The sequence below is a fragment of the Marmota flaviventris genome, chromosome 14, assembly GCF_047511675.1.
Source record: "Marmota flaviventris isolate mMarFla1 chromosome 14, mMarFla1.hap1, whole genome shotgun sequence".
Classification (NCBI taxonomy): Eukaryota; Metazoa; Chordata; class Mammalia; order Rodentia; family Sciuridae; genus Marmota; species Marmota flaviventris.
The window spans coordinates 56,950,449-56,977,016 of record NC_092511.1 but is presented as its reverse complement, the minus strand read 5'-3'; the positions used below and the strand labels follow the sequence as shown (position 1 = coordinate 56,977,016).

The window sequence follows — 26,568 nt, the reverse complement described above, 5'->3', positions numbered from 1 at the left end:
AGCATATTATTTTTATAAGACTGTACAGTTTCACATGTTCTGCTCTGAACCATTAATTCTGTTATTTTCATGGGCCAAAATTCCATAATACAGTGATATTTTTAGGAGTACACTTAAGTTATAGGAGAAATAGTGTCATTGAGAGAATTCTCAGTGCATCTGCTATTTAACAACTCTTGTTAACTTTGGAGAGAGCAAAGGAAATACTGCTGACAGGGCCTGACTTCTTTATCTGATTTCTGGTCTTTGGTGCTTTCCATATGTATAGTACAACCCCAAAGGGTCTGATTAATAATATACCTTGGGTTTTGGGTAATTCTAGATCGTGAGCTCATGTGTCATTTGCATTTATCCCGAGAATCTGATGAGGTTTGTGTTGAGGGACCAACCCACTAGAGGATTTAAGATTCCTCCTGCAGATTCCTAAGTTGTTCTTCTCTGCTTGTGACTTACAGAACCCCAAGGAGTATACACTTGAACTCAAAGACTCTGAGAGTTTATGGTCATGAATTCTCAAGGAAACACTTTAAACCTTTCCTTTCACTCAAGGACCCAACTTAATGCCTAAGACTCAATTCCAACTCCCAAGCTTTTAAAAACCCAGGAAAGGCTATTAAACCAGATTTATAGGTCACTGTGATCAGAAACTCTCTCCCTGGATAGCCACTGCTTGGGGGGTCAGCTGATCCTCTGATTTCCAGATCTTTCACTTTGGACCTGGGAATATCTCCTATTTTCTTGTGAGTCTGGCTCTGCATTTAAAACAATTCTTTCTTGATTTATGCAGGTTATATTTTTTGTTCTTGTTTTGCAGCATAGTCAAGAGTAATTGATTTTTCACAAATGCTTATTTCCTGCATTCTCTGTGGGGTTAGTTCAAATAAATGATGTATTGTGATGGCAAAAAAAAAAAAATGGAGTAAGACCATTGCTTATCCTTGGACTTCTGGGTTGATCTTTTACAGCCAACTCAGCCATTGTTTCCCTTACCAGGTAGGTTCTATAAGAGCAGAAGCCATCAGAACAGAGTAGTTTGTAAAAGAAATGCCAATTCAGATGGAAAAGCCATCTGCCAATGGCTTTAATATCACAGATAAAAGAGATGCTTGCTTTTTATATTCTAGCCTTCCACTTGGATTCCCAAGCCTTACAGGTAAAAATTCTTCTAATAAAAGTCAAGAAACCGAGGAAAATTGAGCAATGTGATATGGAAGACATTCAGGAAGGGCAAGAGTCTAGCTGATGGGAGATGAAGGGATCTTCCCACTATACAGACTGATGAAGTTTAATGGAAACCTCACAAGTGTTTGAGCTGGCGTCGGGCATCAGTGCTGTCCCAGTTCTGCCTGAAGCTTGTACTTATACACTGTAAAAGTTTACCAAAGGCTGGTGCTAAGGGTGTTGATCTGGAATGAAGTACAAGAAGTTTTCAAAGAAATGAGCTCAATTTTTTTTCCCATTTGGCATTCGAATTTCAAATAATTTTTGGTCTCTTATCTCCATGAATCTGGGATTGTTTAAAAGCCATCAATATTTAAGTGAGAATCATGGCAGGAATTTTAACGTGAGTTGATAAGTCCTAAGTGACTTACATGGTAATTTAGAAGAATAGCATGCATATTCTCCATTAGATGACATTCAGTGTCATTGCAAAACTTAGTAAGTGAAATGATAGAATAAATCCATGAATTCAGAACCCCTGAGGCTTGGCAGAGGAGCCTCTGGACTCTACCTGGGTTATGGGCAGGGTTACTCCAGCCACTAGCAGTGCCAGTGGGATCTGAGCAGGGAACACAGGGAAAGAGGATATGTTGATGATGTTTCACGTATTTTCAAGCTTGCTAGCACTGGTGCAGCCTCTGAGGAGGGCAGGAAAGAGGCTGGAAGTTCCTCATAATCCAGGAACTTCAGCTGTTTCAACATTCTCTAGGAGTGTGTTTCCCAAATATATTTGGTAGAATACCAGTGTCCCTCCAGATGTCAGTATTTGGAAGGTTGGGTAGGGATAGGCCAAGGAAGAATTCCAGGATCAGAATAAGTTTGGGGATTCACAATGCAACTTGTCCTATTTAAGGCTCTGAGAAGTCTTGCAACAAAGATAACTATTTAACTTAGTTTAATGGTGTCTTTCAAACTTACTGTTTCACTATCTCTTGTTCTACGGTGTACCTGTTCCATATTTTGCAAGGTATTACTGTCCTGTGGACATAGTTTGGAAAAACTGTCCATGTTTATTTGCACCATAGTACCCTCAGGTATTTCAATATATGACCATATTTGAGAACCACAGACCAGACAGTCTAGGAAGGGGGAATAGAGTCACTTACAGAAGGTTAGAGAGTAAGAAAACAACCGTAGAGATGACATGATGCCAATATTCTAATTTTTCACACGGGGGAAACTACTGCCAATGAGTTTGCTATTCTTTTAACTAACAGAAGCAGATGTGGTAATGGAAACTATCATCTTCCAAGCAGCTTGCTTCTTTCTAGTGCACCTGCAGCCCTGAGGACAGAGTGGGTTATAAGGCAAGTGGAAAGGTGCTCAGCAGGAATGAGGGGAACCATCAGGGAGAGGTGGGGATGAGAAAGGACTGGGTGTAGGGGATGTGAGGTGCAGAGCTCCAGAGGGGAGGGCAGGGCAGATTATGGAGAAGCTGTGTGTAGTGAGAACTAATCTTTTAAGCTGTAGAGTAAAAAGTGCCCAGATGGGAATGGGTGGAAGCTGGAAGGGGATCAAGAAAGCACTATTAGCCTGGATGAAGAGCTGCTTGTATGAATCATGTTTTAATTAAACAAACTGATGGTAAATCCCCCTGGTGATGTTAGGCTTGGTTGTCTTCTGGCCCTATAAATTAAATGTTACGCTTCAAGGTGTGGAGAGCATTATTTGAGGACTTTATTTTTTACTTCAATTTAAGGTATATCAAATGCTCAATTAATTTTTCCCCTTGCAATTTGCCATTGGAGATACCTAATAGATTTATCTGTTGAACTATCCTTGAAGTTCAATAAAGTGAATTAAACATGATCCTTTACATAATTCTTTAAAAACTGTATATAAGATACCTACAAGGTCATTGAAAATTAAAGGGAACAGAATTTTGTTTACATAGGGAGAAATTCTGAGTGCATGATCATCTCCTAACAGACTGAATGAAAATATTTGCTGTTATTTGAACAGAAATATGTTGCCTTGATTTGATCTACACAGCATGGAGGTTTAATTAGTTGCTGAAGAACTGCAAGCTTATAGCAGGATTTTTTTTTTCTTTTTAGTTGTAGAAAATACCACAAAACATAAACTTTGCCTCTTATTATTTTAAGTGTAAGTTCAGTAGCATTATGTATATTCAAACTGTTGTGCAACTGGTTTCCATATTTTTCATCTTACAAAATACAGTAAGATCTTTTCACTCAGATTCCTGATATACCTATTACCCTCCTAATATACTGGGCATATTTCTAGGACTTAAAGAAGGTTATGTCTTTTGTATGAAATATTTATGCATATAAATATTGCCTTTAACATATATGTAGGTTATGAAATACAACAATACAAACACTCAAGAAACCACCATCCAACAGAGTTCCATCAAATTGTGTGTGGGTTTCTTTTGTATCTAAACTTTTCTCCAAGATGTCAACTTTTTAGTATAGTTTGGGGAAAAAAAATAATGTACTAAGCACCATACTCCATTTTAGAATTATTTTCTGTGATTAATTTTCCTTTTTCCTGAAGGAGTTCACAGTATAGTTACAGAAATACACATAAAATATGAACACTGTGATAAGATAGACAAATGTTCTAAGATAGGTTTGAATAAAGGTGCTCAGGAAACCACCTGAGGCAGCAGCTAATTTTCCCTGGGGTGGGGGAGGTGTGCTGCAAGCTCTGAGATGGAGTGAGTAATCATTGAGATGATTTTGAAGAAAGAGGAATTGTTGACAGAGTAGAGAAAGATGAAAATATTTCAGCAGAAGAAAACACGATGAGTCAAGAGATCATGGGAAAGAAGCACATGGCATGTGCCAATGTCCCCAAAGAGAAGGGTGTGCCTGGAGATGACCCTCCATTCAATTGAACTTCTCAATAGATTCTAAGATTTATTCAAGCGTTCTGAGTGAGGCACTATGTTATGCAGTGAGAATCTACAGTGTTAACTCCCAACAGCTTCACCTTGACAGGTGAAGACAGACAAGCAGACAGTTATAACAGCATTATCAGGGCCATGAAGGGCAGGCACAGTGCTAAGGTAGTCCCATGCACAGGAGGGAAAAAGGACATGCCAGGCTGGAGAAGTAGGACCAGTTAGGAAGAGCCTACACATGCCACATCAAGGAGTTGGAACTTTATTTGGGAGCCACTGAATAGTCAAGAGGATTTGGACAGGGGAGTGTGTAGGACAAAAGGTCTGATTTTCCTTTTAAAGAAAAATCTCTATAGTAAAGATGAGAAAGACTGAAAGAGCAGTTAGAAAGAAATAGCCCAAGTGGGAGCACCCTAGACTAAGGCAACGGCGTTCATTCATTCATTCATTCCTCAACGATGTTATAAACAACTGCTCAGTGTTAGGTACTGTACATGTGTTGGAGTAGAGGGAGGGAGGTGAGGGGCAAGATGAGGTGTGAGAGAAGACTCTTAAGTGAGATCAGATGAGGCATGACAGAAGGCACCCGTGATCACTCTGCACTGGGCAGCTCTTAGTGTCACTTCCATGGTTGAAGAGCAGGTGTAGGCGATACGGTGATGAATTTAGTTTGGGACATGTTAGGCAAGATGTCTACATGGGAGAGGTCCACGGGGCCCCTAAAATGTGGCCAGGTCCTTTGGAGCCAAGGCCCGCGATGGGTGAACACATCAAGTAATTGAAGTCCTGGGAGTTGGTGATTCTGCCCAGGACAAAGCACAAACATGAGCTTGGGGTTTGCTGAAGGCCTCGTAAAGGTGTCCTGGCCCATCAGCACCCAGGGGCAATTCTTTCCCAAGGTGATCAGTGTCTTGGGAGCGAAGAGAAAACACACAATTGTGTGAGTCTGGGTGTAGGGATGGGCAGGCCCTGAGGTAGGGAATTGAGGGTGTTCCTGGGAGTGTTTCCAGGGACTCAGTAGATGAGAGACCAGGAGGCACTGGTTCCCTCCTCCAGATTTTTGATGTGGAGGAGTCAGTCTCCAGGGCTAAGCAGAGTTGGCCCCTGTCTCACTACCTGCTGAGGCAGGGTGTGAAGGCGTTTGCCTGTGTGGAGTGCATCAAGCTTTCAGCCTGGCTGGGCTGCAGGCTCACCCTGGCAGCTGGGTGAAGGTGAGCTCTCAGGACAGCTTGTACTTTCTAGAACAGGGTAGTGCCCACTCTCACTGAATCATTGCTGACTTTTTTTTTTCTGTAAATACTTAAGTTATTTATAACATTCACTCTTTTAAAACATTTCAACTTTCTTCCGTGATCCTCTTCTTATTCAGATTTCCTTTTCTTCCTCTTTGAAAAGTTCAATTTAGGGATTTCAACAATATTGATTCTAACTTGTGAGTAGATGGAGTGGGCCTGGCATGAGCTGAGGAGCTCTGGCGACAGCCCCTGTGGAACTGGGGTGAGGCTTTGTTTCGGGTAGAACAATGACATATGAATTTTCATTTTGGAAACTCAATTAAGCCCAGAGGGTGCCTACTCCACTGCCTCTCTTGCTTTCAGTGTGGGTTTTTGTATGTGTGTGTATGTGTGTATGTGTGTGTGTGTGTGCCAGTGACTAAATGTAGGGCTCTTAGAAGCCAAAGGTACCCCTGAAGGGTACTGATAGCCAATTTGGGAGGTACTGAAGGTTTCAATCTGGGTCATTTCCCCTCTCTTTCCATCAGTTACTTCTGATAGACTCTACTTAGCTATGCTGATAATAAGTTAATCTAAGTCCCATTCAGCTGGGAGTTAAGAGCCCAGATGAGAGTGGGGTCCTTTAAGAGAAGGAAGATGTGATGGGGAGTAACTACCAGCCACTCTCCTCCATCAACTTCATCCAGACAGGATGGGCAGGAAGCAGAAAGCATGCCAAGGCAGAGGGCAGGCCTGACAGTATCCACTGCACCTAGTCTGGTCATGCCGGTCACTGCATGTAAAAATGCTCTTTATGGTTAGTTAAAAGTATCTGCCCTGCCACCCAGGACTTTGTATCCCTTTCCCATATCCAGCCACTGAGGGGTTAATGTTTGGCCCCATTCGGGGTGGGCCTTGCAGACTGTCAAATATTTGGGGTGACTCCTGAAGAGAACACTGCGGCAGGGGAGAGACGGGCCTCATGCAGCCTGCAGCCCACAAGTTGCAGGGTCTTCCTGCTTTTTTTTGCTTTGCCAGCAACACCAAGATGTAGTTTTGGTGCCATATCCTGGGCATTTCTCATACTTGGTGGAGGGGCAGGGAGGGTAACGGAGGTTTGGAGACCCCTGTTTACAAAGACAACAGTCCTCTGTTAGTCAGAGGACTGCTGAGGAGGGCTGTCACTCAGGGTAGAGAAACTTTCCAGAATCTTCTGAACCAGGGCCGTGGGGGAGGTTCATACTTGCCCTCCTGCCTACTCCCGTTCCGACAACCCATGACTGCCCCCCCCAGAACCTCATCACTCATCAAGGAGACAAGGGATCAACAAGTAGTTTTGGGGGCACATCAAGCATTGGAGCCCAGGCCAGCTTTCAGAAATAGGAGGTGGGGGCAGTTTTATAGACATTATAAACAGGAAAATTAATCTCCAGGATCTTCCCTCATGAAGAAATCCTTAGGGACTTACAAAACTAGACCACATTAAGACATTTGGGCTGCTTTCCAAAGCAACAGGGACTTAACCAGATAAATTCATTGAAAAATATTTTGAAAATTGCAAAACAATCTGGCCTTGGGTAACACTGCTTCCAATAATGAAAGGTTTGCTTTGAGAAATATTTCCCACCCATATAAGTTGAATGCCATACATCATAAATAGATTCCTATTTCAGCCAAGTATTTTTTTTTTTTTTGTATCAGGGATTGAATTCAGGGACACTTGACCACTGAGCCACATCCCCAGCTCTAATTTGTATTTATTTAGAGACAGCGTCTCACTAAGTTTCTTAGCACCTCACTTTTGCTGAGGCTGGCTTAGAACTTGTGATCTTCTTGTCTCAGCCTCTCGAGCTGCTGGGATCCAGACGTGCGCCACTGCGCCCGGCTACTATCAAGTATTTTTTTAATAATAATAATGATACACAACCTTTGCTCTGTGCTAGGTGCTTCTAAGCATGACATGTATAAACTTCTTTAATCTTTGCCATCTACCTGTGAGGTCAGGCTTTTATTGTCCTCGTTATACCAAAGAGGAAACTGAGACACAGAGAGGTTAAGTAACTTGCCCAAGAAAACAGCCACTAGCTGGTGGAGCACTGCTAGGCTATCCTATTGTTCCCAGCTGTCCCCACCTAAGAGGTGACTGTAAAAATCAAAGGTGAACAGTATTCTAATAGATGTCCTGGTGTTCCCTGATTGCTGCCACTATCCCTGTCCACCTGCTTCTTTAAGAGTTTGCAGCAAGATTTTTTTTTTCCTTCAGAATGTTTTTGAATCATCATAGAAAGGGTTCTGGCTGACTCATGGAGATTTTTGATCCTCAAAATAACATGGTTGTAGGCTTTAAGAATTTAAAACTTCATTTAACTCTTGGAGCTGCTGTGGCAAGAATCTGTTTAACATCTTGGGAAGATCAGTCTCGTCGGGATCGTACTAATTGACTGGAGACTTGGGTCCGTCCTGGGTCTGTCCCTGCACACACAGGTTCTGTCTGCCTTGTCATTCCTTTCCAGAGTTCCTGCCACATGGTCCCCATCTTGGCTGGCTGGGTTGCTCATCTCATTTATTTATTTGCCACCTCTTTAAAATGTCATTCGGAGGCATCTTCCCCTCCTTTTCAAGTCCAGCGCTCTCCATGGCTGTGGTCTGAGTTCACCTCAGTTCTGCCCACTGACCTGAGTCCTTGATGCTGTGTGCTACGTGCTGGAGTATCAGAGATAGAACGGGACAGGCCACTGTCCTGGAGAGGGTCCCTGTCTAATTTCCCCTGCTGGCCCCTGCCTGGAAGGACTGAAATACAGGACTGAACGGAAGATGCCCTGGCAGCCAAGCAAGTGGTGGTTGCTTCCAACTCACTGTACAGCGCACACGCGATTCACACGGGCCTGCAGGGCACACAGGTGGAACTGGATGTGTTGGAGCTTGAACTTTACTCTTTAGTTGGATATTATTTTTTGGGGGCTTTTTATAGTCTAGGGACCAGGGAATAGAAACTGATGACCAGAGCTGGGTGCCGTAGCACATGCCTATAATCACAGCAGCTGGGGGGGCTGAGACGGTAGGATCACAAGTTCAAAGCCAGCCTCAGCAAAAGTGAGGCGCTAAGCAACTCAGTGAGACCCTGTCTCCAAATAAAAAACAAAATAGGGCTGGGGATGTGGCTCAGTGGTCAAGTGCCCTAAGTTCAATCCCTGGTACCCCTCCCCAAATAGAAACTGATGACAAGACATATATCTTTTTGGCACTGAATCAACAGGGCAGGTTATTGCAGGTACTAAACTATTTAGGGAGATGCTGGAGACACGTGGTGACTCCAGGTGACAGTGATGGGAGGAGGCAGGTTCTTATTGATCTTTTAGCCAAAGTGCTTGGACCAGTGGTACTGAGACAGGAGGGGTGCCCTATAAATGTAAGCTAAAGTTAATGAAATAAAGATGGGTGCCTCTCTTCTTTTTTCTTTTTTCTTTATTTATTTTTGGTACTGGGGATTGAATCCAGGGGTGCTTAACCACTGAGTCAAAACCCCATCCCTTTTTTATATTTTATTTTGAGACAGGGTCTCGCTGAGTTGCTAGGTTGCTGAGGCTGGCTTTGAACTTGCAATCCTCCTGCCTCAGCCTCCTGAGTCACTAGATTATGGAGAGTGCCTCTGTGCCTTGCTGGGTGCCTCTCTTGATTGTAAAAAATGAAGAGGCACTGAGACACTCCCTCAGATAGACAGAATACATGCTAAGATCATGGTGGTTTTGGAAGAGTATCAATTCAGGCAACTCAACATGTGTGTGTGTGTGTGTGTGTGTGTGTGTGTATGTGTGCGCGTACACACGTGCATCATGCACACACATGCATATACTGTATATTTACTACATGTCCAATAACACTCATCACTTAGGGTATCTTGTGTGTGCTGTGGATCTTTCCTAAGCACCAGACCTACAGTGGCCCCTCCAGCAGCCCTACCAAGGGCTGAGCCTAAGGGCAGCTCACACCCCAACCCACATTGACTACTCATGACTCGTGGTTCCACTGATCAATGACAGTTTATGTTGATTTTGCACAAGTTGTATAAAATATGTAAGATTTGTTCCCCACTGCTATAGTTCTTGATCCTTTTCTCCCTACTGGTGGCCCTGGGGACTTCATGTCACTGTTGCCTTGCATGACCCGAGGTTGGGGTACTTACCACAGTGCAGCAAAGGGGCCAGAACCACCAAAGCAGCGCCAGAGCCAAGAGCAGGAACAGAATCAGCAGGGCAATCGCCAGGATGGAGCCGTCCGACTGTGGGGCCAAGAGAAAGGCGGTCAGGAGAGGATGGACCACAGGGAGGTCTTCCCTCCCCAAATTCCCACTACCAAGGGCAGAGCTGAGGCCCAGAGAAGCTCTCAGTTTGCCAAGATCAAGGCTGAAACTCTGCCCAGCGTGTTGGGTGAATAGCATCATAACATACTCGGTTTAGCCAATTTTTAAGTGAAATGGATTTGACTTTTCAGGAAGGCCCTGCTCTTCTCTTTAAGTAAGAATTGTAACCTTACAGGGCACCGAGATGGCCTCCCACTGCCCTCTGTCCCTGGAGCTTATTCCCTGTCCACTGACAGCCCCCAGCTCACTGAGACTGATGTTCTAGCCACTATCTGGGCAGACTCAGACAGTCCTACTCAGGATTCTGCCTTCTCCCCCAATCCGAGTCACACAGATCATGTAGCAGACTCCCAAGGCCATGGATGGAAGGCCTTGAGCCCCACGTTGAGATGCTGGGAGTGGAGGAGGGCAACTGCAGCTGAACCTGGGAGGTGAGGGTGGGGTGGCTGAGTCAGATCAAGTGCTGTCAGGGCAACGGCGGGAGGGAGGGAGACACTCGAGAACAACTTCACCCATCTCCAAGCATGCCTAGGCTAGTCTGAAAATAGACAGGGTTGCTGTGGCTCAGATGGTGGTTAACATTTGCAAACAGAAGTTCCTTTGTGCATCAGCATTGTAGGCTGCTGATTCAAGGAAGCCACTTGAGATCCCAGGTCTAAGTTTCCTCCACGTTCCCTCCCTACCAGCAACTGAGAGCACAAATGGGCACAGCTCTCTGGGGAGGGGGCCTAGGGACACATCATTAGGGTATCAAAAGTGTCCTGAGTAAAACTGGCAGTTTGACTTTTGGCCTAAGAAAATACGGATGTTTGTACAAATAATAATACTAATAAAAGAGGAAAAGAACACAAATGTTTAACAATTTGGGAAGGCTAAATAATGCATTATAGAATTACCATTGAAATCAGGTACTATGTCACCACTATTTTGTGAAACAATATTTAAATGTAATGGGAAAACATTCCTGGAATAAGGAGGGAATTTCTGTATATATGGGTCAAGAGTCAGAGGACAGACAAACTGTTTACTGAATCTTTCACTGGTAGTTTACTGATATTTACTCATGTATTAGCAGTAGTTTCATTAAGAGTAACTTTATGATAATTTAATTCTTTTTTGAAAACCTGTATTTTCTTTCTTCCTCTTTTATCATATCATAATGAGCAAACAAAATTACTGCAATTCCTCTTTAAAAATCCGGTGCCCATTCTGGTGTCAGAGCTCACTGAGTCCAGGGATTCTTATCCAGGTCAGTGGATCTATCCAGTCCAGAGATGGGCTTAGGAGGACGGAAGCTGGTGACCTTCCTGAAAGGACACCCATGATTTTCAGTGCCTCTAGGGGAGCCTGTTCACAGATTCTCGAAGCTATGGCCCTGCCCCACTTACAGAGAAGGGAGGTTGGGTGGTCTTTCCAGGGTAACAGAGCAGATTGAAGGGCAGAGCTGGAGGTGAGTCCCTCCCACTTGAATGCTCATCAGGGGCTACTGGAAGAGGTTTAAAGGCAGCTCTGACTCCCTGGAATTCTCTGGAATGTCTTTGACTGAAAAGCCAGGGAATTCAACACCCCCAGTCCCAAGCAAGAAGCCAAGGTTTGGGAAGGCCAGATTGCCCCCGAGGGAGCCACAGTCTTGGAAGCACAGGTGCAGTGCTGGGCTGAGGCAGGGGTGGGAAGAGTGCACGGGGGCCAGACGGGTGGACACAACCATGGTAGGGTGGATTCTCTGTCTCTGTCACATCATAACATGAGCTCTTGGTGGTGACGGGAAGAAATCACATGTTTTTTCTAAACTTATTATTAGTCAAGGACAATCCTCCTGATCTCTGGTTCTACTTTCCATTAAATGGAGATAATAAACCTCATCTGCCTCGTGGCACCAGTGAGGATAAAACATAAGTAAGATGAAGACAGAAACATCTGGGCAATCTGATGTAAGCCATCCTATCAAACACTGGGCTGTGATTTTCTCTCCCTCTGCTTCTCTGGACAATGAATACTGTGGGCATCTCAGATCATAAATCTGTTTGCACTTGGAATATAAATGTGGGCATAAACCTGTCAATATATCCCAAGTGGTATGCGGAGGGACTTGAGGAAGTCACCGGTTGTCACTGAGTCTCCATTTTCCTTACCTGCAAAACGGAGTGGTTCTGGCCACTGAGAAACTTATAAAACAAGTAGCCTTTTATCCAGACTTGGCATGTAATTTATTCATATCACACACAATTTCCATATTCTATTTTTTCATTTCAGAGAAAGAAATTGTGAGGACATGTGTTTATATCCTTGTGGAAGGAGAAGTTTCCCCGTGAGTGGCAAAGATGAGGGACACACCCACTGAGGTGCTGGGAAGGGACACAGTGGGGGATTTCTCAGATTTGCACAAAATGAGGCTGGCTGGCTTTTCTTTGGCCACCTCTGGTCTGCCTCTCAGGAGCCACAGTTCTGCCTGGCTGCAGTGGAGGGCTTAGAAAGGGGCAAGGTGCAGAGAAGGAGGCCCTGGGGGGTAAAATAGCCTCTTGAATTGCTGGGATTACAGGTGGGTGCTACTGGGCTAGGTTCTTTTCTTGAAGAGCTTACATTCTGGTGAGATAACAATAATGATAATAACTGTCATTAGTATAGCTAATACTTATGGAGCACTTACTATGTGCAGTGATTATTTTTTCTGTGTACTAACATGCTTTCCATATGTCAGTTCATTTTATTTTGAGTTCAATAATTTTATTTAAATACTTAGGCAAGGAGGAGTGGGAAAACGTGTCCAAAGCCTCACAGAGAAGCCAGAATTTAAATGTGGGCAACTTGGTTCCTTGTTTAACCAGCAGAGTATCGCTGTTAGAAAATAGCCAAGTGCTGAAGAACAGCGCCTGGGAACTAGCACTTTGCAGAGGAGGTGACACTCCAAGAAGCTGCTGCCTGCAGGCACAGGAGAAGCTGGCATTCCTGCACAGAAGGGCAGGCACAAAGCTCTGGGGTCAGGCAGGTATGGGGTGGGGGAATTGCAGAGAAGGTCCATGGAGTCTGCAGCAAGAAAGGAGGGGGAATCCCTGCTGTGACAGGCCCTGCAAGCCCAATGTGGCTTCTATCCTGAGTCAAGGGGAACCCTTGAGCACTGGGGCACTGCTGTCTATACTGAAGAGGAATAAAACTCGAGGAGGGAAGGATCAGGGGGTCTAAGGACAGGCAGGAGGCTGTTGCTAATACACCCAAGTCTTTAGGGATGGCATTTTACAGTGTCATTCCTGAGCACCTGCCTTTTATGAAATCACTCAGTACTGGCTTCACTAACAGTAGCTAACCACACCTGGAGAAAAGTTCCTGGTTTTAGGCAAAGTGATGTGTGGCATTTCTCCAGCCATGTTTGGTCTGCCCCTTAGGAGTCACATTTCCATCTGTGCTCAGTGCTTTCTTTGCATCCTCTTTAATTAGATGAGTTTCATTTAAAAAGCCTCATAGGAGAGGGTGTGGTAATCCCAGTGACTTGGGACAGGAGGATCACAAGTTCAAAGCCACACCCAGCAAAAGTGAGGTGCTAAAACAACTCAGTGAGACCTTGTCTCTAAATAAAATACAAATTAGGGCTGGGGATGTGGCTCAGTGGTTTTGTGCCCCTGAGTTCAATCCCTGATATGCAAAAAAAAAAAAAAAAAAAATTCCAGGGCACAATATGCTCAGCCCTGCTCCTCCCTTGAATAGCCAAATCCCTGCCTCATGGCTTTCTTGAATTCCTTCTGTTCCCAGATCCTGAAAGGAGGACATTACTTTGAAGACAAGGAGGGCATTGTTCTCAAAGGTATAGATTTGGAAACTTGCATAACAAAGACTTCTCCTACTTGGTTGGTGGAATCTAGGGATTCTGGATTTCTGACACATGGCAGGGGATGGGGGTGAGGAATCCCGTCTGGGCTTGTTTGCAACATGATAGGAGAGAGCCAGGCCTTGGATGATATAAACTCAGACACTGCTGCTCTGTTCTGTTTTGTTTTGGGGGTTGCCATGGAAAAGGGAGGAGCATAAAATGGAGAGGAATTAGCGGGAGACCAGGGGGAGTTCAACCAACGTAAAGAAACTTTATGAAATCCTACGTTGGACTTGCACTGGGTTCTACCTAATGCCCATGGCATGGGGTATAGTCAAGTGACTGTCCTGCTGGGCTTGAAGAACTGTCCGTCAAGAAGGGCACCTCTCTCGCTCGCTCCTGATGCTTCTTTCTATGTTGGGGCACAAAGTGTGTCTGACTCCAGGCCTGTCTCTTCCTCTTTACTCATTCAGTAAATAAGGAAAGAGTAAACTGGGTATGTTGGGATGAGCTCTGTCCTTTCTTTCTGGGGAGCCTGAAATCCACAGGAAGGGTTGTCCTCAGTTACCCCAGGCAAGGTTTTACGAGGCCTGATGCTTACACAATTTGGGGGTGGGGGATGAAGAACCTCTTAAAGAAAAATAACATTACAATACAAAAGCAAAATTATTAGGGTTCCTCCCAGGGCCTTAGAAAGGCCTAGAAGGGCCTGTTCAGATGAGGGTCCCTAAAGCTGAAGCTAATCATCTCCCAGAAACTTGGCCCCTGGCCATGTATCTTCCTGGCCAGGCCCCAGACCTGTGATGAGCTGGTAAATCTATTTAATTCTGGGCTCCAGTTTCTAGCCATTTGCTGCCACACTCTGCCAAGGTCTTCAGCTCAGTCATAAAGACAACACTGATGCTTTCATATATCATATTTTGGCCTCGTGTCTCAGTTTATTCAGAATCCGGGCAGGGAAGAGACACGTTTTATTGCTCCCACTATGGTGATACCCACCCCCACCACCCCTGGGGTGTCCAGAATGAGTCCTGGTAAGTGTAACATTTACATTTTGACAGCAGCAGTATGCTCCATCTATTAATAAAGGGACTCTCAGAGCCTTGGCTGGCAGGGCGCTGGGTTTGTCATAGTTTTGGGGTCTAGCTTGGACAGATTCTCAGTATTCACACTGAAGTACAGAGGCCAGTTGGATGCTTTCATATGCATGTACTGTCTTGCAAATATTTAACATGAAAGGATGAATTAGTAGGGTTTATTCTGCCACATTGAAGGGATATTAGCCAGTCTTGGCCGGAGTATGACAGGAAAATAGCTGATGATCCATGAGCGCTCTCAAGAGCTGGCGATGCCGCTGCTTTGGATTCTCCCCTCCGCGGGCACCCGGGGACGTGGCAGATAATGTGGGGCTTCCTCTCCCCTTCCTTGCATTCCCTAGTTTTCTAGAACAAGGTGAAGTTGTCTTTGAAGCACCATTGGGAGCCCCCAAGGGAAAGAGAACTTGCAGCCAGGCCAGTGCTGGTCTGTCTTCCTTGTGACTTCAGCAATGGCTTGTGAGAGGGACAGGGGCAGAGATCACAGACTAGGCTCCAAGGAGAGACCCTGGGAGCAGAGGGAGTTGGAGGATGTGGCAGCTGAGCTGAGGGAGGCTGGAGCCTGAGTAACTGCCCCCCCCTCAAGGCCAAGGCTGGTGCTTAGGAGGTGTCACATTCCAGTGCTCTGAAGTGGAATTTAGACCCATCCGAAGCAGCTGCTCTGAGCTCTGTTTCCTGCCCAGACAAAACTGGCAGAGCACGGGCAAGTTTTATTTTGAAAGGTGAAATTTAAGTCATTTTATTGCTGCTGAGAAGTTCTGGATGGGCAAGCTTGGAGACCAAAATTATTCTCTCTCAGAGCTTATATATTCTGACTGTTATTCCTGGAAGCCACCTTAGCGATTATCTAACTTACCCACCCACCCCACCCTGCATTTTATTGCAATCCTATTCCCCTGGCATCTGTGACAGTCCTTTCTGGACCCCCACCCCCCTTCCTATGTGATTATTCCTTTCCACCTTCCTTAGGGGCTTCTCCTGGTACCAGGCCCCTTAAATGTCAGTAGCCATCATTTTTTTTTTAATTTTTCCACTTTAAAATTGTGTGTGTGTTCCATCTCTAGCTGTCAGAGAAATGCAAATCAAAACCACCCTAAGATACCATCTCACTCCAGTAAGATTGGCAGCCATTAGGAAGTCAAACAACAACAAGTGCTGGCGAGGATGTGGGGAAAAGGGTACACTTGTACATTGCTGGTGGGACTGCAAATTGGTGCAGCCAATTTGGAAAGCAATATGGAGATTTCTTGGAAAGCTGGGAATGGAGCCACCATTTGACCCAGCTATTCCCCTTCTTGGTCTATTCCCTAAAGACCTAAAAAGAGCATGCTACAGGGACACTGCTACATCGATGTTCATAGCAGCACAATTCACAATAGCAAGACTGTGGAACCAACCTAGATGCCCTTCAATAGACGAATGGATAAAAAAAATGTGGCATTTATACACAATGGAGTATTACTCTGCATTAAAAAATGACAAAATCATAGAATTTGCAGGGAAATGGATGGCATTAGAGCAGATTATGCTAAGTGAAGCTAGCCAATCCCTAAAAAACAAATGCCAAATGTCTTCTTTGATATAAGGAGAGTAACTAAGAACAGAGTAGGGACGAAGAGCAGGAGAAGAAGATTAACATTAAACAGGGATGAGCGGTGGGAGGGAAAGGGAGAGAGAAGGGAAATTGCATGGAAATGGAAGGAGACCCTCAGGGTTATACAGTGGAGGGGGTACAGAGAGAGGAGGGGAGGGGAGGGGAGAGGAGGGGAGGGGGGATGGTGGAGGATGGGAAAGGCAGTGGAGCACAACAGACACTAGTTTGGCAATATGTAAATCAATGGATGTGTAACTGATGTGATTCTGCAATCTGTGTATGGGGTGAAGGTGGGAGTTCATAACCCACTTGAATCAAAGTGTGGAATATGATATGTCAAGAAATTTGTAATGTTTTGAACAACCAACAATAAAAAATAAAAAAAATAAATAAAAAAAATAAAATTGTGTGTGTGTATGTGTGTGTGTGTGTGTGATTTTTAAGTCTTCATTCAGCAGCCTTAAGTCTATTCACAGTGTTGTGCCACCCACGGGTCCATCCTTGGTCAGGGGCTGTGTTTCTTTCTAACCCTCTCCACGGTCTGCCTCATTTCCTCTCGTCGAGACACTGATTACTTAAATCTTTATTCTCAATCTAGATCTCTCCCTATTCCAGGCCCTGGTGAGATCTCACACTAACAGTTCACATTGAGCTCATGTTTTCCCTCATAAACCTTTTTGTTCTCATCCTCTCATTTAATGGTACTACTTAGCAACCCTCATTGGAAATCTGGAAATGAATCTGACTTTTCTTTTTGTTCCCCCGTTCTTTCTTCTCCAGGGTCATAACCTCCATCAGTATGTCTTGCTTCTCTGACCTAGATACTTCTCTAAATCTGCCTCTGTCTACTTCATCTCCAGTCTCATGGGTCAGGTTTAGAATCTCATTATTCCTTTCATACATAGTTGCAACGATCTCTTTACTGGTTTCTTCCACTTCAGTCTTCTTACCACTAATTCTATCCTCTACATTGCAGTTAAAGTCAGTCGCTTTAAATGTGATTTTGATAACTTGAACTCTTTATCAGCTCTTCATTGCCTACAAAAATTCTCAACATTTGGGAATTTGGTGACAATGATACATCTCTTTCCTCAGAAAAGTACACATTCACATGTACATACAAGCTCACATTTTTTTATGACAATTTCAGAGGGTCCATACAATCCCTGAATCCATACATGGACCTACTAGGTATAAGATATTGGGTCCTACGTCCACATAAGGCCTCTCTTATTTCTCTAACTGCCTCTCACCATCTCCCTCTTTGAGTTTTGTGCTCTGACGGAACTTTATACTGCTTGCCTTCTCTGATGTTCTTCCCAATATCCTAACTTTCATTACTTGCATAACTTTTTTATCTTTCAAGTCTTAGCTGAGACACCAACTAATTCATTCATACCTAACATTTATGGCACCTACTATGTGCTAGGAGCTCTCTACACACTAAATAGCAATGGCATGAAGGATGGACATGGTTTCTGCAACCACAGACCTTATAGCCACGTGGAGAACACACAGGGCAAACATCACCACTGAATTCTGAGTTTGTGCTCTTCTCTTATTTTATCCTAATTCTATCTCTATCTCTGACTTAGCTTCTACTATAGCTTATGAAAATTATATCATTATGTTCTTGTCTCTTCCACTATGAGTCCTTTAAACACATGTATCTGCTTTACTCATATTTGAACCTTTCAGACATAGTATAGTGTTTCAAACAAAATGACTTAATAAGCAGGGGTTTAACAATCAGTTTGAGGGAAATGAGAATTTAGCAGGCTAATGCCTCCCACAGCTAGTGGGTGGCAGAAATGTTACCAGAGCTAATATTGCCTGAAGCTGCTCCCCTCCGGGGCACCATTGCTAGAAACAGGTGCACCAACCTCATTGCAAAGAGATTGGGCTCTGGAACCAGAAAAAGATAATCTGTATCTTAATATTTCCACTTGTGAATATGTGGACTTTGATAAGTTATCCAACCTCTCAACTTTCCTGTTCTCTACAAATGTGAAATTGAGACAACCCAGTTCTTTCTGGGATTGATTCTGTGGTTTCATGAGAAAACATGTAAATATCCTTGTGTATTACCATCCTTCAATCCATGGGACCCCCCTTCCCATTCTCTTCTTGCTTCTTTGTCTAACCCAAGTTTCCAGTGATGTATCCAGGCTTGGACCAGGTAAATGAATTTGATTCCTGGGAGCAACTTCATGCTAATTGTGACTGAAGCTCTGGTGTTAGTGTGGGATTCTTGGTTACATATTCAAGAAATCCAGGTTCTTAAGACCCTCACTAGTCCTAGTGGATTTTCTAATGGTAAACTTTATGGCTTTCATCAGATTTGATCACACATTCACAAGGGTAACACAATTAAACATTATGATTCAATCTTGCGACCCAAGAGGTAAGAGATGGCAACAAGATTGACAGACACTAAAGCTATTAGATCCCTCAGCCCAACAAGTGGGCAGTCTAAAAAAAAAACTATTAGATGTGAATAACCTCAGCCTTTGTGGAACTTTTTTCTAAAAAGCATGACTATTAAGTAATGAGGCTGTTCATGTAATGAACGTAACAGAACTCCCACATGCAAATGAGTTGAATTCCCTCCAAATTAGTGGCTTAGGAGGTTAGAGACTCCCTCTAATGATGCAGCCTTTGCTCAAGGCAATATGGAACTTCCCCCCTCCTCCACCCTACTGTTTCTAAAACCAATTTACAGGACACAAAAAAGAAAATCTAAGAACTTCTTAGACATATTTTTTCATCAAGAAGGTTCCCAATTGGATACTCTACCACTTGCCAGACCTGGCCTCCACAAGTTAAGGAGTTTTTGAAGTCAAATGATAATGATGTTCCCTTATTCCCCTATGGAGGATATACCATGCTTTCAAATTCCAGCAACAGTGAAGCAGGAATGCAGAAAATAGTTGGAATAGCGACCATGCTGTTGGAGAAAGCATATAGCTTTCCAAGGTAAATACTTGGAAGGAGCAGAAATTATTTGGACATGTAAATTCTAGTTTGCTGTACATCTTAATACTTGGTCCCCTATATGAGTAATTCCAAGAAGAACTTAGGTAAGCCATCACCGGTGTGCAGCTAGGGTGGGATCAATGCCATATTCCTCCAGACTCAAGCTCTGAGGCCCTTACCATGGAAAAACACTCTTATATCAAGGTTTTACAACATTGTCTTGATACTGTTGTCACTCTGACCCAGTCATGACAGTGCATGTCCCTTACAATGACAAGGGTGTAAAAAGGGAATCTTGGATTAATTTAGCACTTTCCTTTCTTTCCATGAAATGCATAGAGAATGTGAATCAAAACCAGAGAATAATGCAGACAAGATGCTGTTACTACTCAGAAAGCCCTGGTTCTTATGAGTGAGCTACTGAAATGGGATTACAGAAGTTACTTAGCAATATTCAGGTTGATAGTGGATGAGGAAGGCCAATTGTTAATTTTTATTTTTTCCCATTCAATATGGTCATCTGCCTGCTTACCTTTAAGATAGCTATTTCTTTAATAGATATGTTCAATTAGTCTTATTGATCGCCCTTCAGATGTTAGTCGGCATCACTGTTACCTATTGCTGATAAGTAAACATCACCCACTATATACTGTTGGCTGTTGTTTTAGATTATGAATTTGATAGGGTGGGTTTGGGTGATACTCATAAGGGTAGATGCTTACCAGGGATGACCATGGTCACTTTCTTAAAGGCAACATCTTTAAAATGCATAATGGAGTATCAGAAAACCAACAAATCATTTTCTACTGATTTTCTGCCACATACTCAATAGAAGGAAATCCAGAAAAATGAACAAAGTCAGCTTTCAATCCTGAACATGGTCATTATCTAGCTGGATAGTCATGACCAAAGTACAGGGCTTGCTCAGACAGCAGAGCAGGCCAGATGCAGGTCAACTCTGGAAGATTCGCCAATCTACGGGGCCTGAGCTCAGAGGCTTGTCCAGGCCTGTGACACGGGGCGGGTCCAAACAGCACTTGGCAGGCCTGTGGCCATGGTGAAATTGGGTAGGTGGAAAGAAGAAAGGGTATTCCAGAAAGAAAATGAACTGTTATCAAAGGCAGAGAGATAGGGACAGACATAGTTTTGTGTAAAGTGGGGAAGTATGAACTCCTCTACACACATTTTTATCTGTTGAGGATCAGTGACATACACATTTTAAAGACAGTGGGGTGAGGGCCTACCAGAGTTGCAAGGTGCAAATATCATAAGCAGTATTTTGTAGCTGTTTTGGCCAAGTCTGTACCTTTTATAAATAATCTCAAGAACCTTGAGCTTTGTTGATCTTTTATCTAAGTTCATGAATTTGGAACGATGCAGGTAAAATAAAATTGCCTTCACTATACCTTTCATACTTCCCCAGCTTGCAAAGGAAGCAGTTTTCCTGATGCTGGGTTGTGTGTAAAAGAATACCAAGAATATTTTAGTTGTCACTTATTCAAGTGCTTTAAAGTTAATTTTTTTTTAAGGAAACAAAACATTGAGGCCACTGCTTTGGGCACTGAGTTAACTAACATCTGTTCTAGCAACCATAGTGACAGAAAAAGAATGCTAGCTATGTATGGCTTGTGGCACTGACCCTTGTTTTGCAGAGAAAGAAATTAAATCACTGACTTTTGAATTTCTTTGTTGTCCTAATGCATAGGTGAGAAAACTGTTTTGTAAAAGGAAAAATGCTAATATATTTTCTTAGGACTTAATCATGCTATAGTGACCAGAAGGAAGAGTTTGCCTGCTTTTTGGAAACACAAAAAGTGCAAATTTTTTTCCCCCAATAATACCCTGATTAGAAAATACACATAATGACCCTGGGGCAACTTGGGAGTTAGTGCAATGTGACATTGCCAAGTAGGACAATATGGTCTAGTTCAGGATGGGTCTCCTCCCATCCTGTGATAGTCTAGTCCACTGGTTGTGCCAGTTTTGGACTATTTAAATAGTTGGCAATTATTTCAGTGTTGGTAGAAAGAAGATGCTCTTAGGCTTTCATTGTTTTTGGTCCCTTTTGCCAAACTGTTAATCTTACCTATTCTCTTTTCTCTTTCCCCTTTTTCTTCCTATTTTTTCATCCTGCTCCCAAACTTATTGGATCCTCCTTCAATTTTGCACTCCTCCAATCAAGTTACTTTCTTAGCAGGGGCTTCTAATCTAGAAGGCTTAGCCTCAAAGACCCAACCATTTGGAATGACTTTGATAACCCAGGAGCAGGCACGCACAGACATGCTGGTCCTTCAGTAAAATCTGGGTACTCAGGGCACACATATTTTTTCTCAAGTTCTTATTCAGAGGCTAGGAATTCTTACTTTAGATACAATTTATATGAGCTTGATCGTCTGATATTGGAGCACCCAGAAGCCTAAGTTGTCATATCAGAAAGGGGGCTATCTAGAATGGAAAACACATGTGTAATACCAAATAGTGAGAAACCAGAAAAAAATAGAACCATAAACTATACATTACAAAGCATAGTAATTATGTGATCTTAGGCAGAGTTAATATTGTCAAAATGGCCATACTACCAAACCTGCTATACAGATTTAATGCAATTCCTATTAAAATCCCAACAACATTCTTCACAGAACTTGCAAAAGCAATCATGAAATTCATTTGGAAAAATAAGAGACCCAGATAGCCAAAGCAACCCTTTAGCAAACAGAGTAAAGCAGGAGCCATTACAATGCCAGACCTTAAACTATACTACAGAGCAATAGTAACAAAAATGTCATTGTATTGGCTCCAAAATAGACATGTAGACCAAAGGTACAGAATAGAAGACACAGAGACCAATCCACATAAATACAGTTATTTCATACTAGACAAAGGCACCAAAAACATACATTGGGGAAAGGATAGCCTCCTTAATAAATGGTGCTGGGAAAATTAGAAATCCATATGTAGCAAAATAAAACTAAATCTCTATCTCTCACCATGCACAAAAACTCAACTCAAAGTGGATCAAGGACCTAGGAATTAGACCAGAGACCCTGCACCTAATAGAAGAAAAAGTAGGCCCAAATCTTCATCATGTCGGATTAGACCCTGACTTCCTTAACAAGAGTCTTAAAGCACAAGAAATAAAATCAAGAATCAATAAATGGGATGGATTAGCAAAAAAAAAATTGTTTCTCAGCAAAAGAAACAATCATTGAGGTAAAGAGAGAGCCTACAGTATGGGAACAAATTTTTATCACGTGTACATCAGATAGAGCATTAATATCCAGGATATATAAAGAACTCAAAAAATGATGCCAAAAACAAACAACCCCACAACAACAACCCAATCAATAAATGGGCTAAGAAACTGAACAGACACTTCCCATAAGATATACAGTGATCAACAAATATATGAAAAAGTGTTCAACATCTTTAGTAGTTAGAGAAATGCAAATAAAAACTACTCTAAGATTTCATCTCATCCCAGCCAGAATGGCAATTATCAAGAATACAATCAATAATGAGGGTTGAAGAGGATATGGGGGAAAAAGATACAATCAAACATTGCTGGAGGGACTGCAAATTGGTGTAACCACTTTGGAAAGCAGTGTGGAGAATCCTCAGAAAACTTGGAATGGAACCACCATTTGACCCAGCTATCCCACTCCTTGATCTATACTCAAAGGATTTAAAATCAGTATATTATAATGACATAGCCATGCCAATGTTTATAGCAGCTTAATTCACAACACTTACACTGTGGAAACAACCTAGATGCCCATCAATAGATGAATGGATAAAGAAACTGTGGTATATCTACACAATGGAATATTACTCAGCATTGAAAGGGAATAAAATTATGGCATTTGCAGGTAAATGGACGGAGTTTGAGAATATTATGCTAAGTGAAGTCAGCCAATCCCCCAAAATTCTCTGATTGGTGGATGCTGATCTATCATGGGAGCGAGGCATGGGGAAAATGGAGGAACTTTGGATTGAGCAAAGTGGAGGGTGGGGAGGGGAGGATAGGAAAGATGGTGGAATGAGATGGACATCATTACCCTAGGTACATGTATGATCGCACAAATGGTGCATCTCTAGATTTTGTACAATCAGAGAATTGAAATGTTGTACTCCATTTGTATGATGAAAGGAAATGCATTCTTCTGTCATGTACAACTAAGTAGAACAAATAAAAATTTTAAAAAGAAGCATAGTAATTAGAGAGTGCTAGGGACAAAGAGCCTTACCAATCAAGGGTTTCATAGTAATTTGGTAAATTTTATTTGGTGATAAAAATGGGGGAAATGAAATGTCAACATACAATGCTTCCCTCAGAAGGGAGACATAGGAGTAGGGGAGGGATGAACTCCGTGGGCATGTGTCTTCCTGGTTCCCTTGGTTACTGACCTCCAGCACTGCCCTTAACCTGTAGCAACACTGCAGGTGGCTCATCTTCCCATCCAGTTTGCCCAGCGATGACACAGTTCTTTGGATATGTGTCATTCTGTTTCATCTCCTTCAGGCTCAACAAATAATTCCTTCCTTGCCTCTCTATCTTGTTTTCTGTTCTATTTTTACTTTATTATTGTTGTCCTTCTGTGTTTTGAAGGTATTTTCTCATCTTCTTCTCTGACTGGTCAAAATTTATGTTTAGCTAATTGACTTACAACTTTTCTTCTATTCTAACAAAACCACTTAAAACTATAAGTTTCCCTCTCAGAAACCACTTTAGCTGCATCCTAACTAAATTCTGGTATAGAGCATCTTGGTAGTTGATCAGTTCTGTGTATTTTTTCATTTACATTATGATTTTACTTTAACCCATAAATGATTCGGATGTGTGTTTGAAATTTTGAAACATGTAAGATTTTAAAATTGATTGATAACTTGATTGGCTATTGCTTTTCAATTTTTGTTTTCATTCCAGAATGTGGTCTGTATGGGCTGTCTTGATATTTGCTGACACTTGGCTTTGGCCTATAAAAGTACATAATTATTTTTATGAAAGTATAAAAGTGTGCTTAAAAAGGAATTGGTATTCTCTGTTGGGTGCAGAGTTGCTATAGACAGTAAGCCATTCTCCAAGAGAGACAACCTAGGTTCTTACTTTCCACTGTGCGTAGGGGTGAGTGTGGAGAGGAAATGACTAATCAGTTCTGTTTAGCACATGTTTCATTATCCTCACTTTTGGTACAGTACAGATTGATAGAAAATATTTCACTGGATTTCAGATTGGTCCATGGTAGGATGCCTCATTATTTTATGAGTCATTAGGGGGAGAAAACATTGCTCATTTAAATTGTGATACATTATTGATGAGCTGAGGCATCTCAATTTCAGAGATGTTAAAATGTGGGGGGAAAAGTGTCTTAGAATTGATGAAATACGACCTTTTTGTCATTAACATACAGCCTCTCATTTTATGCAACACCAGGCTTTGGAGTGTTATGCTGATCCTGATTGTGTGTGTACTAGATTATGTTTAATTATATTATTCAAATCATTTATGTTTTATAAATTCTTTTGTCTGGCTGATCCATTAATTACTGAGATGTATGTATATCTCCTTCCATGATGGTGCATTTATCAATTTCTCTTTTCATGTCTCAATTTTTTCCTTATTCTGAGGGTATGCCATTTAGTGAAAATTAGAATTATGATAACTTCTAGGTTAACTGTACTTATTGACATTACACAGTGGTTCTCTTTCTATCAAAAATTCTCTTTTTTTGCCATAAAGTTTACTCTATCCATATTAATATACTCACACTAGCTTTCTTTTCTTCATATTTAATGGGTACAACTTTTCTCACATTTTTATTTTCAATCTTTAGGTTTTCTTAATATTTTATTGAATATATATTTTATTGTAAATAGCATATAGCTGAATATTTTTAAAACACAATCTGTCAATCTGTGTTTTTTAACACCAGAGTTTGTTCTATTACATTTATTTTGCTTACGGATTTCACTTTTCTACCATATTACTATATTCTTATTTCAGGGTTTTCTAGAGCTTAGTTTCAGAAAAGCATTTTTTTTCTCATTTACTCTCAAAACAAGGAAATTTCAAACTTAGGGCAAACATTCTTTAAAATACTTAGTGATAAAAATATTGAAAAGTCAATTTCTCAAATATCCAAGAAAAACAAATCAGCATGAATCCTCCAAAATATGTTTAAAAGATATTTTTATGCACACAAGGGTTATCAAAATAGAGATGTTGGCAAACTGTTTTTATTCCAGTTCATAAACAATATTTGAGATCTGAGTTCTGCATTCTGATATTTCTGTGGTCTTTTGCCCTTTTCAATGACAGTACATGAAACCACAGGCTATCTTGTTAAGATAACAATAATAAAAAATACTAGGACATTGTTTTTTTTATTTTTTTTAATTTGAATTCTCTATGGTTCTACTGAGACTGGCTAAAAAAATAGAGGAGAATGATTTGTGACTGTTGTACCGACTGTTTGTTAATGAAAGGCTATGTTTTCAGGTTACTTGAAAATAGATTATTCTCAGGAGGAGTTTCAGTCACTCTGGTCTGAAATGTGATCTCGCTTGTATTAGGTAGAAGTTGGCCAATCTGAATACCACTACGAGCAACTGCCTCCAATAACACCAACAAAGGTCTCTCATATTTATTTTCAAAATGTAAATGCCAAATTCATTGGTTATACTCTGGAGGACTGATAATATTTACCCTGCTCCTTTACTGACATACTCTTAGATCTGCAATCACAGACTCTCAGCACTGGAATCAGTCTGAAAGCTTTTCTAGTTAGATCACCTATCTGATGCATGAATGCCCTTTACATAGTTCTGCCAAGTTGTGAGAATAGGGAGGACAGGGAGCTCACTACCCCCTGAAGCTGCCAGATAGAAAGGACTTTTTAAGTTGGATGTGGTGGTGCAAGCCCGTAATCCCAGCTACAAGGGGTTGAGGCAGGAGGATCACAAGTTCAAGGCCAATCTGGGCAATTTAATGAGACCCTGTCTCAGAAAAAAATAAAAGAGCTGGGGATGTAGCTCAGTGATAGAGCGTTTGCCTAGCATATGTAAAGGCCTGGGAAGAAAGAAAGAAAGAAAGAAAGGAAGGGAGGGAGGAAGGAAGGGAGGAAAGAAAGAAAGAAAGGGAGGGAGGGAGGAAGGAAGGGAGGAAAGAGAAAGAAAGAAAGAAAGAAAGAAAGAAAGAAAGAAAGAAAGAAAGAACGAACGAACTGACTTTAAAAATACTGAGTGAGAAAAATTGTGCCTCTCAGCCTATTCTACTTCTTGGATTTACATAATAAATAATTTACAAAGTTGGTGTGATGGCAAAATCAAACCTGATTATAAAATGAAATTATAAAAATGTTATGGTAAGAAACCAATGCCTGGGAAAAGGGTCAGTTCCCCTCCTCTTCTAATTAACCACAGGTCCTTACCTTTTGGATTG

At 42.0% G+C, this 26,568-nt stretch overlaps 1 protein-coding gene across 1 annotated transcript in view; it reads right to left on the bottom strand.

Annotated features, from left to right (window-relative positions):
* Antxr1 (ANTXR cell adhesion molecule 1) overlaps positions 1 to 26,568 on the bottom strand; it is a 228,451-nt gene that overhangs the window by 86,018 nt on the left and 115,865 nt on the right. Inside the window, exon 13 of the mRNA XM_027934509.2 lies at positions 9,488 to 9,583. Coding sequence (XP_027790310.1) covers positions 9,488 to 9,583 — 96 coding nt within the window. The remainder of the gene's footprint in view (positions 1 to 9,487; positions 9,584 to 26,568) is intronic.